Below are 11,747 nucleotides of genomic sequence, written 5' to 3'. Positions count from 1 at the left end.
CGCCGGCTCACCGATGAGCGGCGCGGCGACCGCGCCATCCGCCCCCGCCGCAGCAGCGCCGCCCGAGCTGCTCTGGACGCGCCCTGCGAGGCGGCGCATGCCGTCGAAAGATGTAGACAGCGACGGAGGAGGAGGAGGAATTGAGGCGGCGGCGGGGCGGCGCCGCCGACGCTGGCCCCCGCGCCGCCCATCCGCTCCAACCCGACTCGAGGTTGCAGCGACCCGAGCCTGCGGGGCTGCCGCCGAAGAGTGCAGAGAGAGGTGCGAGAGAGGGGGGAGAGCGGCGAGGCGAGCAGCTAGCGCGCCTCGGCAGAGGCGAGAGCGCCGCGGCCGCGCCTCACGCACGAACGACGAGCCGCGCAGCCCGCCCTGCAGCGGCGCGCAACCTACGGCAGAGAGCGCCGATGAGACCTGGTGTGAGGCCGACGGCGGCGGGGATGGCGCGGTGCGCGGTCGGCGGAGGAAGGGGGGGGGGCGGAGGGACGGAGGCCTGCCGAGAGGCTCCCAGAGAGGGAGGGAGGGAGGGAGGGAGATATCGCGAGGTGAGGAGCACGCAGTGAGGGCGAGAGAGGGCGGTGCGGTGGCGACGCCGCGGCGTGGCGCGAATGGGAAGTGTGCGGAGAGAGATGCGAGAGAGGGGGGAGAGCGGCGAGGCGAGCAGCGAGCGCGCCTCAGCAGAGGCGAGAGCGCCGCGGCCGCGGCCGCGCCTGACGCACGAGCGACGAGCCGCGCAGCCCGCCCTGCAGCGGCGCGCAACCTACGGCAGAGAGCGCCGATGAGACCTGGTGTGAGGCCGACGGCGGCGGGGATGGCGCGGTGCGCGGTCGGCGGAGGAAGGGGGGGGGCGGAGGGACAGAGGCCTGCCGAGAGGCTCCGAGAGAGGGAGGGAGGGAGGGAGGGAGATATCGCGAAGTGAGGAGCGCGCAGTGAGGGCGAGAGAGGGCGGTGCGGTGGCGACGCCGCGGCGTGGCGCGAATGGGAAGAGTGCGGAGAGAGGTGCGAGAGAGGGGGGAGAGCGGCGAGGCGAGCAGCTAGCGCGCCTCGGCAGAGGCGAGAGCGCCGCGGCCGCGGCCGCGCCTGACGCACGAGCGACGAGCCGCGCAGCCCGCCCTGCAGCGGCGCGCAACCTACGGCAGAGAGCGCCGATGAGACCTGGTGTGAGGCCGACGGCGGCGGGGATGGCGCGGTGCGCGGTCGGCGGAGGAAGGGGCGGGGCGGAGGGACAGAGGCCTGCCGAGAGGCTCCGAGAGAGGGAGGGAGGGAGGGAGGGAGATATCGCGAGGTGAGGAGCGCGCAGTGAGGGCGAGAGAGGGCGGTGCGGTGGCGACGCCGCGGCGTGGCGCGAATGGGAAGAGTGCGGAGGGGAGTGCGAGAGAGGGGGGAGAGCGGCGAGGCGAGCAGATAGCGCGCCTCAGCAGAGGCGAGAGCGCCGCGGCCGCGCGGCCGCGCCTGACGCACGAGCGACAGAACCGCGCCCTGCAGCGGCGCGCAACCTACGGCAGAGAGCGCCGATGAGACCTGGTGTGAGGCCGACGGCGGCGGGGATGGCGCGGTGCGCGGTCGGCGGAGGAAGGGGCGGGGCGGAGGGACAGAGGCCTGCCGAGAGGCTCCGAGAGAGGGAGGGAGGGAGGGAGATATCGCGAGGTGAGGAGCGCGCAGTGAGGGCGAGAGAGGGCGGTGCGGTGGCGACGCCGCGGCGTGGCGCGAATGGGAAGAGTGCGGAGAGAGGTGCGAGAGAGGGGGGAGAGCGGCGAGGCGAGCAGATAGCGCGCCTCAGCAGAGGCGAGAGCGCCGCGGCCGCGGCCGCGCCTGACGCACGAGCGACGAGCCGCGAAGCCCACCCTGCAGCGGCGCGCAACCTACGGCAGAGAGCGCCGATGAGACCTGGTGTGAGGCCGACGGCGGCGGGGATGGCGCGGTGCGCGGTCGGCGGAGGAAGGGGCGGGGCGGAGGGACAGAGGCCTGCCGAGAGGCTCCGAGAGAGGGAGGGAGGGAGGGAGGGAGATATCGCGAGGTGACGGGGGAGCTGCGGGGCGGAAAGAGGGGAGAGCTGGCCGGGATGAGGAGTGAGAGCGCGGCGGTGGTGCGCGGCGCGCCGCTGCGCACCTGTAGCTGCACGCCTGCCTAGCGCACGGCCTCGGTCAAAGGGTGGCGGAAACGCGACGCGGAGGGCTGCGGCGGTGGCAGGAGCACTGGAGCGGCGGCGTGGTGGCGGGAGCGAGGATGCCTGAGGCAGTGTGCAGCGGGCGTGGTGAGGCTCGAGGCTGCCGAGTGCGAGTGTGCGCGGGAGGCCGGTCGGGAGGCTAGCTGGCTCCCATCGCAACTCACACGCGGCTGTGGCACACGGGCGAGACGCTGCTGCCTCTCGTGGCACTGCTCAACGACGCTCAACGCCGACCGTCGGGGGGTCTGGTTGGGCTCTGTGCGGCTGGAGGAGAGCGGAGAGTGGAGCGGTGGTGTGCCCGAGTGCAGAACGGCGCACGCTGCGCACCAGCAGCGCGTGGAGCAAGCAGGTCTCTCGTTCGTTTCAAGGCCGCCAAGAAAAGAATTTTCCCGGCGAATTTGCATCGCCTGGGCTGCCCGTCGTCGTCCTTCCAAGGCATTTTGTTCTCCCACTGTCCTGTGTGGGTGATCCTGTGTGGGTGATCCTGCCCACCCCCTCTCCGTGTCGCGTTGTGTGTGTGCCCCCGCACCCCCCCAAAATGGCATCCTCCCAAGACCCTTGCTTGTTCCGAGAGATTTTTAGCGATACCAAACAACTCTAACACTCACACGTCATTTGGGGCCTGGAGCCCTGTTCACGCGCGCGCGAGACGTGCAGACAGGGTTGCCAGGTGAGAGCGAATGGGGCGCGGTTCACGCCTCGCACAACACTCAGAGAGAGATGCGCTCTGCATGGTGGGACATAAAAGAGAGTGAGTACTTGGGCGAGTAGGCCGTGCGGTCAACGCTGCCGCGCGCGACTTTGCGCGCGAGGCGGCGCAGCTTGAGAACGGCGGTGGGCGAGAAGCCGCCGCCGAACGTCTCGTGGAGCAGCAGGTTGAAGTTGTTGCAGGGCGGCAACGAGGGCGGCGGTGGGGAGGGCGGCTGCGAGTAAGGGCGGCGGTGGGGGTGGGGGCGGCGAGGGTGGCTGGGATGGTGGCGGCGGCGAGGGCGGCGGTGGCAGCGGTGGTGGTGGGGGGGCGGAGGAGACGAGGGAGGTGGTGGCAAAAGCGCAAGGGCGGGTGGGCTGGCTGGCAGCGGCTGGGATGGCGGCGGCGGCGTGGGAGGTTCGGAGGGGGCGGGGAGGAGCTGCGGGGGTGGGGAGCGGAGGGCGAGAGCGGCGGCAGGCCCGGGGGAGGCGGTGGGGACGGTGGCGACGGCGGTGGTGATGGTTCGTGGGTTTGTGGGGTGAGGACGAGAAAGAAGGGGCGGAAGATGGGGGTGGGGATGACGGTGGTGGAGACGGCAAGGGGGTTAGGTCGGCGGCGACGGCGGTGGTGATGGTTCGTGGGTTTGTGGGGTGAGGTCTCTGAGGACCGGGTGCACCCGAGCCCACCCGAGAGGTGTCCCCGCGGCCGTCCCCAAGGGTCTGGGGCCGTTTTGCTAAAAATCGAGCAAAACCAGCTCCGCCTCAGCGCGTTGCACTCATAGCCCTCGCTCATCGCCACTTGCGCACGGCTGTTCGTGAGCGTGACGCAGCGCATATGCCACTCCCGGCTTCGGCGAAGTGAAGGGCGTCAGGGCTGTCAGCCAGGGGGGGCGACCCTCGTAGCGTCATCCTCGATCGTACACACACGCCGGCAGCCGATGCACCCCGACTCGCTGGTCGACACGCCGGGCTTCTGGCCTCTGCCCCACGCGCGATGCCCCATCCTAGGATGCGGATGCCCCACATTTGGACCGTATGGAGGCACGGTGGCAAGCAATCTCCACCCATAAATGTGCATTTTGCGGCCATGGTGTGCATCGGCCTGCAGCACACGTCGCCGCTGCCCATCGCGGAGCCCAAACCCTCGTCTCAGAGCCGATACTGCGACTCATCGCTCGGAAGGGGACCGGTCTAGGCCCGAGTAGGTGCTATCGGCCGCAATCACGCCACTCGGCGCGACTTCTCGGTCGATGCGTCGTTCGTTTCTCAGCCCCTCCCCGTCGGGCGATAGGCGTTGCCGCCGCCTGCCCACACGTGCAGGGGTGGCCTGGCGGAGGCGGACGGCGGGCAAAGCAGCTGCTGCGGCTGCGGAATGACGGCTTCATTGTGGTCGACGCCCGTAGGCCCTAGCCGAGTCCAGCTGTGCGCTACTCGTCAGAGGGGGGGACTCGTGCTGCCTCCCCTACGCGGCACCGTCACTGCCACCCGAGGTGGCGGCTGGAGGCCTTCCGAGGAGAATATCTGCCCTCGACAGCAAGGCCTCAGGGCTTGGGCTGCGCGGTCCTTCGAGACGGCCCGGGGGGCGGCGAGAGAGAGCTCTCCCGCCGTCGTAGCCCCCCATATCGCCGGTAGAGACTCTGCTCTCGGGCTGCTCTGCGGCGCGGTATCCGGCCGGCTGAGCACCGATCGGGCGACTCGGACGGCCCGCTCGGCCAGCGCCCTCGACCATGCCGCCCCCACACCGTCAGTGGCGGGGTCGGGGGGGCAGGCGGCGTCCGCGCAGCCCCTCGTGGGGGTGCCCACCGCTCTCCTCTCACCGCTCCCCCCCCCGCCCGTGGCACCCGACGCACTCGTCCCTCCTCAGGAGTGCAAGGCGGCACGTTTGACGCTTGCCTCGGCCCACCTCTCCGTCGCGCCCGCCGCCGCGGCCAAGGAGGTGGCCTCGGCAGCCCAGACGAAGCCCGTGCGGCTCGTTTGGAGCCGCGCGCCGTCCCTCTCTCGCCCGCGCTGCTCACACGGCCCAAGGCCACGTCCCTCCGGCCGCAGGCGCCGCCAAGGAGTGACCAGCGCCCCTCCCAAGCACCTTCCCGGCGGGCAGCGCCTCCGTAGTGGCGCTGGCGGCCCCTGCGAGCCGGCCGGCAGCGCAAATGGGTATTCGAAGGTGCGCGCGTCCCCTCTCTCCCCGGCCCGCCGCGTCTCTCTGACCACCCCTCCCCCTCCCGGGCCAGGCGTGCATCGGGCGTTCCGGACAAAATGGCAGCGGAGCCCAGCCCCAGCGACGCTGTCTCTTCCGTCCGAGCGGTGGGTAACTCTCTGGCCGGGCTCGGGCCCTCTCGGGCTGCTGCGAGCTGCGCGATGCGCGTCCCCTCCGCCGCACAACCGTACCCCTGCCCCTCACCCTCCGACTCCGCCGCAGGACCGGTCTGGCGACACGGGACGACCGCCCAGAGCAGCACCACAGACCATCCCGACCCCGTGGGGGGAGGGGCGGGCCAGCGAGACGTAAGAGCGCCCCTCCCTCCCTCTCGTGGCGCGTCCCCTCCTTCCTCCCAGCACCCCGCCACCTGGCTCGCCGCCCCGTCGCCGTCGCGAGTCAGCCCTCGGTCAGGTACTGCCAAAGGCGGCCACAAGCAGCACCATCGCTACCAGCGCCACCGCGCCGGCGCTGGTAAGCTCTGCGGCCCGTGTAGCGGCCCCTTAGCCCGTCGCCCGGGCACATGGCGCCCTCACACCACTCCTCGCCCCCGTCTCACAGGCCAAAATCGTCGACATCGCGTCGGCACTCTCGACGGCGCGCCTGGGCTCGCAGAGGGCGGCCTGGGCGGTGCAGGGTGGCCGGGCTGCCCCCCTCCCGCGGTGCGCCAAGCCTCGGGGGTCCGGGAGACCATCTCGGGTCGCCGAGGGGGCGGGGCGGACGCCCGATCCGGTTGCTGGCCGGAGGACGTCGCCGGCTCCGCGATTTTGGGCGCCCCAGGCGCCTCCAGCCGGGACGAGCGGCGCCAGCTGGTAGCTGGGGCCGCAGGGCGGTCAGGCCAACACCGTATGCTAGTCGGAGTGGATTGTCTAGAGGTGTAGAGGTCGGTAGAGTGTCCGTTTGTGGCCTCCGGACGGGCTCTGGTCGGGAGCCCGCCGGGCCGGCTGAGGCTGTGTGTCCGTCCACTATGGACCCAGTGGTGGCTTAGAAGTGCTCTCTGGGCAGTACACATCCTATATAACACCTGCGGACCGGAAGGTACCGCCGTGGCGCCGCGAGGGGCCGTCTAAGCGCCAGCGTGACCCTTCCCGGGCCCCCTTGGGTGGGCTCCGGTGCACCCGGGAGCGAGAAAGAAGGGGCGGAAGATGGGGGTGGGGATGACGGTGGTGGAGACGGCAAGGGGGGTAGGTCGGCGGCGAGGGCGGCAGCGACGGGGGTGGCGGCGACGGGGGCAGTGGCGAGGGCAGCGGGGCGGCTCGGAGGCGAGGGCGAGAACGGTGGCATGCCGGAGGGCGGCCGAGGGGAGGGTGGTGGCGGGGCGGAGGGTGGTGGCGGGGCGGGAGGGGGGCGGCGGAGGGCGACGGCGAGTGGGGGCAGGGGCGGGGGCGGAGAGGAGGGTGGAGGGGGCAAGGGTGCCGTGGCTGCGAGGGCGGGCCCCGGCGGCGAGGAGGGCGGCGGCGGCGAGGGCGAGGGGTGGTGAGAGTGGCCGCAGTGGCCGAGGGGGGCGGGGGTGAGGGCGGCGCGGCGAGGCGGGAGGCGGCGGCGAGGGCGGCGGCAAGGGCGGGGGATAGTGTAAGAGATCTTGCGGCGCGGTGACGGCAAGGGCGAGGGCAGCGGAGGGGGTGGGGGCGGTGGGCCGGTGGCGGCGGCGTGGGTGGCAGCGAGGGAGGCGGGCATGGTGGTGGTGGCGAGGGTGGTGAGAGCAGCGGCGGTGGAGACGGTGGTGAGGAGGGCGGTGGCGGTGAGGAGGTCCAAGGACAGTGGCAACGGAGGTGACTTGTGGGTGATGCTAGAGGAGTGCAGTGTGTGCTTCGGAAAACGCTAAGAAGAGCATGGAAGGCTCTGAGGGGGGTAGGACGCTTGCGCCGCCCGCTCCGGAGGCCGCATTCAGCCCGGAGGGGACCGCGGGAGCGCCCAGTGGCGGCTCGGAGAGAGCCGGGTGTGTCTGCGTAGTGGCCTGCGCACTGCCTTGGGGCAGGCCGGCGGGGGCTAGCGTCGGAGGGCGGGTGGGGATTGCAGCTGCAACGGGCGGCGGGGGCAAGGTGGGGATGAGGGTGGGGGCGGCGAGGGTGGCCGGAATGGTAGCGGCGGCGTGGGGGCGGTGGCGAGGGCGGTGGCGAGGGCGGTGGCGAGGGTGGTGGCGAGGGCGGTGGAGGAAACGGTACAGGGCGGCCACAGTGAGAGGGCGGCGGGGGCAATGACAGTGGGCAAGCGAGTTGGCCGGGCGATGCTACACAGAGGAGCGCAGTGGGTGCTTTGGAACGCAAAGAAGAGCGTGGAAGGCTCTGAGTAGACTTAGACGCTCGCGCCGCCCGCTCCGGAGGCCGCATTCAGCCCGGAGGGGGACCGCGGGAGCGCCCAGTGGCGGCTCGGGGAGAGCCGGGTGTGTCTGCGCAGTGGCCTGCGCGCTGCCTTGGGCAGAAATCGCGCTCTCGCCCCTCGGCTCCGCCCCCGAGCAAGTGAGGCTCGGAGGAGAGGCGAGGGGGGGAGAGCGCCGAGAGAGCGACTGAGGAACGGGAACGGGAGAGGCCCTGAGGGTTGTTGCGCGCGCGCAACAAATCATCAGAACCAAGGCTGAATCTCAGCGGATCGTGGCAACAAGGCCACTCTGCCGCGTACAATACCCTGTTCCTTATTCAAGTCGTCTGCAAGGGATTCGTCGGCCCGGGTCCGTGAATTGTGGTCGCTCGCGGCTCAGGCAGTGCTACCGTTGCTCGTGGCGTCCCCGGGCCGGTAGGTGGCTTTCCTTCCGGCATGGATTCTAACTTAGAGGCGTTCAGTTATAATCCGGCGCATGGCAGCTTCGCCGCATCGCCGTTTCCGGCGGCGGCTATACCGATGATGCGAATTGGTGGTTCCTCTCGTACTGAACCAAATTACCGTAGAAAAACAGACAGCAGTAGGGTAAAACTAACCTGTCTCACGACGGTCTAAACCCAGCTCACGTTCCCTGTTGGTGGGTGAACAATCCTGCATTTGGCCCCCGCTGCGAGGCAGTGATAGGAAGAGCCGACATCGAAGGATCAAAAAGCTACGTCGCTATGAACGCTTGGCAGCCACAAGCCAGTTATCCCTGTGGTAACTTTTCTGACACCTCTAGCTTGAAATTCCCAAAGACGAGAGGATCGATAGGCCACGCTTTCGCGGTTTGTATTCGTACTGAAAATCAAAATCAACCGAGCTTTTCCCCTTTCGGTCCACATGAGATTTCTGTTCTCATTGAGCTCAAAATCGGGCGCCTGCGTTATTTTTTAACAGACGTGCCGCCCCAGCCAAACTCCCCACCTGTTAGTGTCCCCGACGCGGATCGCGCGCACGAAGCGGCTTGGATCCAGAAGTGAGGCGAGCCTCCCTCCGCGCCACCGAGTAAGTAAAACAACGTTGACGGTTGCGGTATTTCACTGTCGGGTTGCCCCTCCCGCATATTCTACACCCATCAAGTCGTTCCACAGTAACAGACTAGAGTCAAGCTCAACAGGGTCTTCTTTCCCCGCTGATTCTTCCAAGCCCGTTCCCTTGGCTGTGGTTTCGCTAGACAGTAGATAGGGACAGTGGGAATCTCACGAATCCATTCATGCGCGTCACTAATTGGATGACGAGGCATTTGGCTACCTTAAGAGAGTCATAGTTACTCCCGCCGTTTACCCGCGCTTGGTTGAATTTCTTCACTTTGACATTCAGAGCACTGGGCAGAAATCACATTGCGTCAGCACCCTCGCGGGCCATCGCAATGCTTTGTTTTAATTAAACAGTCGGATTCCCCTTGTCCGCGCCAGTTCTGAAGCGGCTGTTCGTCGCGCAGGGAGAGCCGGAGCGCTCCTAGGCCGTCCGCCGGACGGCCGCGCGGGATCCGCAGCCGTGAGGCCGTAGTCCCCGCGCAGCCAGCCGGCCTCGAGCCTAGGACCCCTGCGCCCAGCCTTCAGAGCCATTCCTTCTCCCGAGGTTGCGGAACCATTTTGCCGACTTCCCTTACCTACATTGCTCTATCGACTAGAGGCTGTTCACCTTGGAGACCTGATGCGGTTATGAGTACGACCAGGCGTGAGAACGAACCGCTCCCCCGGATTTTCACGGGCCGTCGGGAGCGCGCCGGACACCCCAAGACTTAGGGTGCTTTGCCTGCCGTGTAGCCCTCGCTCCGGCTAAACCGATTCCAGGGCAGGAGGCAGTTAAGAAGAAAAGAGAACTCTTCCCAGGGCTCCCGCCGGCGTCTCCGGGTTCGTTCGCGTCGCCGCCCACCATCCACGCGCTGGCTCGGGAATATTAACCCGATTCCCTTTCGACGGACGGGCTGACAGAACCAGCCGCGTTCGGCGGAGTTTTCCTGTCTCTTAGGGTCGGCTCACCCGTGTCCAACTGCTGTTCACACGGAACCTTTCTCCACTTCAGTCTTCAAAGTTCTCATTTGAATATTTGCTACTACCACCAAGATCTGCACCGGGGCCCGCTTCACCCAGGCTCGCGCCCAAGGCTGCGCCGCGAGCCCCGCGCCCTCCTACTCGCCGGCGCCTCGCGCTCGCGCCGGCGGCCGCGCATCGGTGGTCCGCTTGAGCGCCATCCATTTTCAGGGCTAGTACCTTCGGCAGGTGAGTTGTTACACACTCCTTAGCGGGTTCCGACTTCCATGGCCACCGTCCTGCTGTCTGGAGGTACCAACGCCTTTTGTGGTATCTGATGAGCGGACACTTGGGTACCTTAGCGCGGCGTTCGGTTCATCCCGCATCGCCAGTTCTGCTTACCAAAAATGGCCCACTTTGAACGCGCCGTTCGCCGCCCGGGATCACTCAAGCATCCCGGGCCTCTTGCCCATTTAAAGTTTGAGAATAGGTGCAAGCTGTTTCAGCCCACAGGCCTCTAATCATTCGCTTTACCTGACAAAACCGTTGCGTTCAAGCTATCCTGAGGGAAACTTCGGAGGGAACCAGCTACTAGATGGTTCGATTAGTCTTTCGCCCCTATACCCAGATTCGACGAACGATTTGCACGTCAGTATCGCTACGAGCCTCCACCAGAGTTTCCTCTGGCTTCACCCTACCCAGGCATAGTTCACCATCTTTCGGGTCCCGACAGGTGTGCTCCACTCAAACCCCTCACAGCAGGTCAAGGTCGGTTGGCAGGGCATGCCCTTCACTTTCATTCCGCACGCGGGCTTGCCACCCGGGTACTCGCACACGTGTCAGACTCCTTGGTCCGTGTTTCTAGACGGGTCGGAGGGGCCCGTTCCGTCAGCCGGGCCCCGGGCCGCGCCAGGACGGGAGCTGGCCGTAAAGCCCCGCTCCCGGGTTGAGGCGCGGCGCCGAGGCGCGGCTGACCCGGCGCGCAGAAGTGCACCTGGGGAGAACCCCAGGCTGAGTCGGCGCGCCGAAGCCGGGCCCATCCGGGTTTCCTCCTACCGATTTCAAGCACTCTTTGACTCTCTTTTCAAAGTTCTTTGCATCTTTCCCTCACGGTACTTGTTCGCTATCGGTCTCTCGCCAGTATTTAGCTTTAGATGGAATTTACCACCCAATTCAAGCTGCAATCCCAAGCAACCCGACTCGACGAGGACGCATCGTAAGGCCGCAACCCGCCACGGTACGGGATTCTCACCCTCTCCGACACCCTGTTCCAAGGGACTTGAGCAGCGGGCGCGGCCGATAACGCCTCTCTAGACCACAATTCGGGGGGCGCTGCATACGCGAGGCCTCCAGATTGGCAGCGTGAGCTCAGCCCGCTTCATTCGCCATTACTAGGGGCATCCTGGTTAGTTTCTTCTCCTCCGCTTAGTGATATGCTTAAGTTCAGCGGGTAGTCTTGCCTCATTCGATGGCGGGTTTCGAGGCGCGCGGCCGCACAGAGAGCGGCCGCGCGCCGGGGCGGGCGGGCCTCGCTCTCCCGGAGGAGAGGAGAGGCACCGCGCACGCCGGGGGTCGCGAGGCAGAACGGGGCACGCGTCCGCCGGAGGTCTAGTCGTGGACTTAGCACTCCGGCGGGGACGCGGGTTAGACGCCGCCGCCGCGCTCGCAAGGTAGCCTTGGGCGGGCGCGCGAGGGGGCCGAGGCTCCCCCGCGCGGCCGCCGGCTCCGAAGACGAGAGAGAGAGCTCTCTCGCTCCGAGGAGGATGGAGGCGCCCCTCGAAGAGACATGCGTCCGAGCGGAGCCCGGATGCGCCATTTGCGTTCAAAGGTTCGATGATTCACTGAATTCTGCAATTCGCACTACGTATCGCATTTCGCTGCGTTCTTCATCGTTGCGAGAGCCAAGATATCCATCGGCAGGAGTTGTGGGGTTTCATAAGTTGAGGCAGCGCCGGCGTGAGAGCCCGCGCGCTGCGCAAGAGAGGGGGCCGTGGGGAGGGGAGACACACGCGCGCGCCCGAGGCGCACACGTGCACTCCACACTCGCCCAGGCGCGAGACAAGAGGGGTGCGGGCCCGGGTCGGCTCAGGAGAGCCCCCCGGACAGCCGCGCGCTCCGCGCGAACGCGGAGCCCGCGACGGGGTTAGACGGGGTACGGTGCAACATCGGTGTGGGTTGGAAAGACCGGTAATGATCCTTCCGCAGGTTCACCTACGGAAACCTTGTTACGACTTCTCCTTCCTCTAAATGATAAGGTTCGGACAGCTTCCCGCGGCGTCGCGGCTGGAGAGCCAGCTGCGGCGCCGCAGTCCGGGGGCCTCACCGGATCATTCAATCGGTAGGAGCGACGGGCGGTGTGTACAAA

At 67.6% G+C, this 11,747-nt stretch overlaps 2 protein-coding genes across 2 annotated transcripts; both read left to right on the top strand.

The window, feature by feature from the left end:
• Window positions 1-7,599: 7,599 nt before the first annotated feature.
• On the top strand, window positions 7,600-8,462 carry EMIHUDRAFT_79828 (hypothetical protein). The gene has a single exon (XM_005792651.1). It carries the CDS (start codon window positions 8,087-8,089, stop codon window positions 8,384-8,386), a length of 300 nt encoding a protein of 99 aa, XP_005792708.1. The 5' UTR covers window positions 7,600-8,086; the 3' UTR covers window positions 8,387-8,462.
• A 1,253-nt stretch (window positions 8,463-9,715) lies between these two features.
• Window positions 9,716-10,090, top strand: EMIHUDRAFT_77663 (hypothetical protein; the record flags this gene model as incomplete). The annotated part of the gene is made up of 2 exons (XM_005792650.1): window positions 9,716-9,810; window positions 9,889-10,090. Coding segments are annotated over 2 exons (297 nt in total), but the record flags the coding sequence as incomplete, so codon positions are not given.
• Between the last annotated feature and the right edge of the window lie 1,657 nt (window positions 10,091-11,747).

This window comes from Emiliania huxleyi (assembly GCF_000372725.1).
Source record: "Emiliania huxleyi CCMP1516 unplaced genomic scaffold EMIHUscaffold_1054, whole genome shotgun sequence".
In the NCBI taxonomy this organism is placed as follows: Eukaryota; Haptophyta; order Isochrysidales; family Noelaerhabdaceae; genus Emiliania; species Emiliania huxleyi.
This window is presented reverse-complemented; position numbering and strand designations above follow the sequence as displayed.

Coding starts and splice junctions, on each gene's coding strand:
- EMIHUDRAFT_79828 (XM_005792651.1), top strand. CDS start 8,087: ATGAACGCTTGGCAGCCACAAGCCAGTTATCCCTGTGGTAACTTTTCT.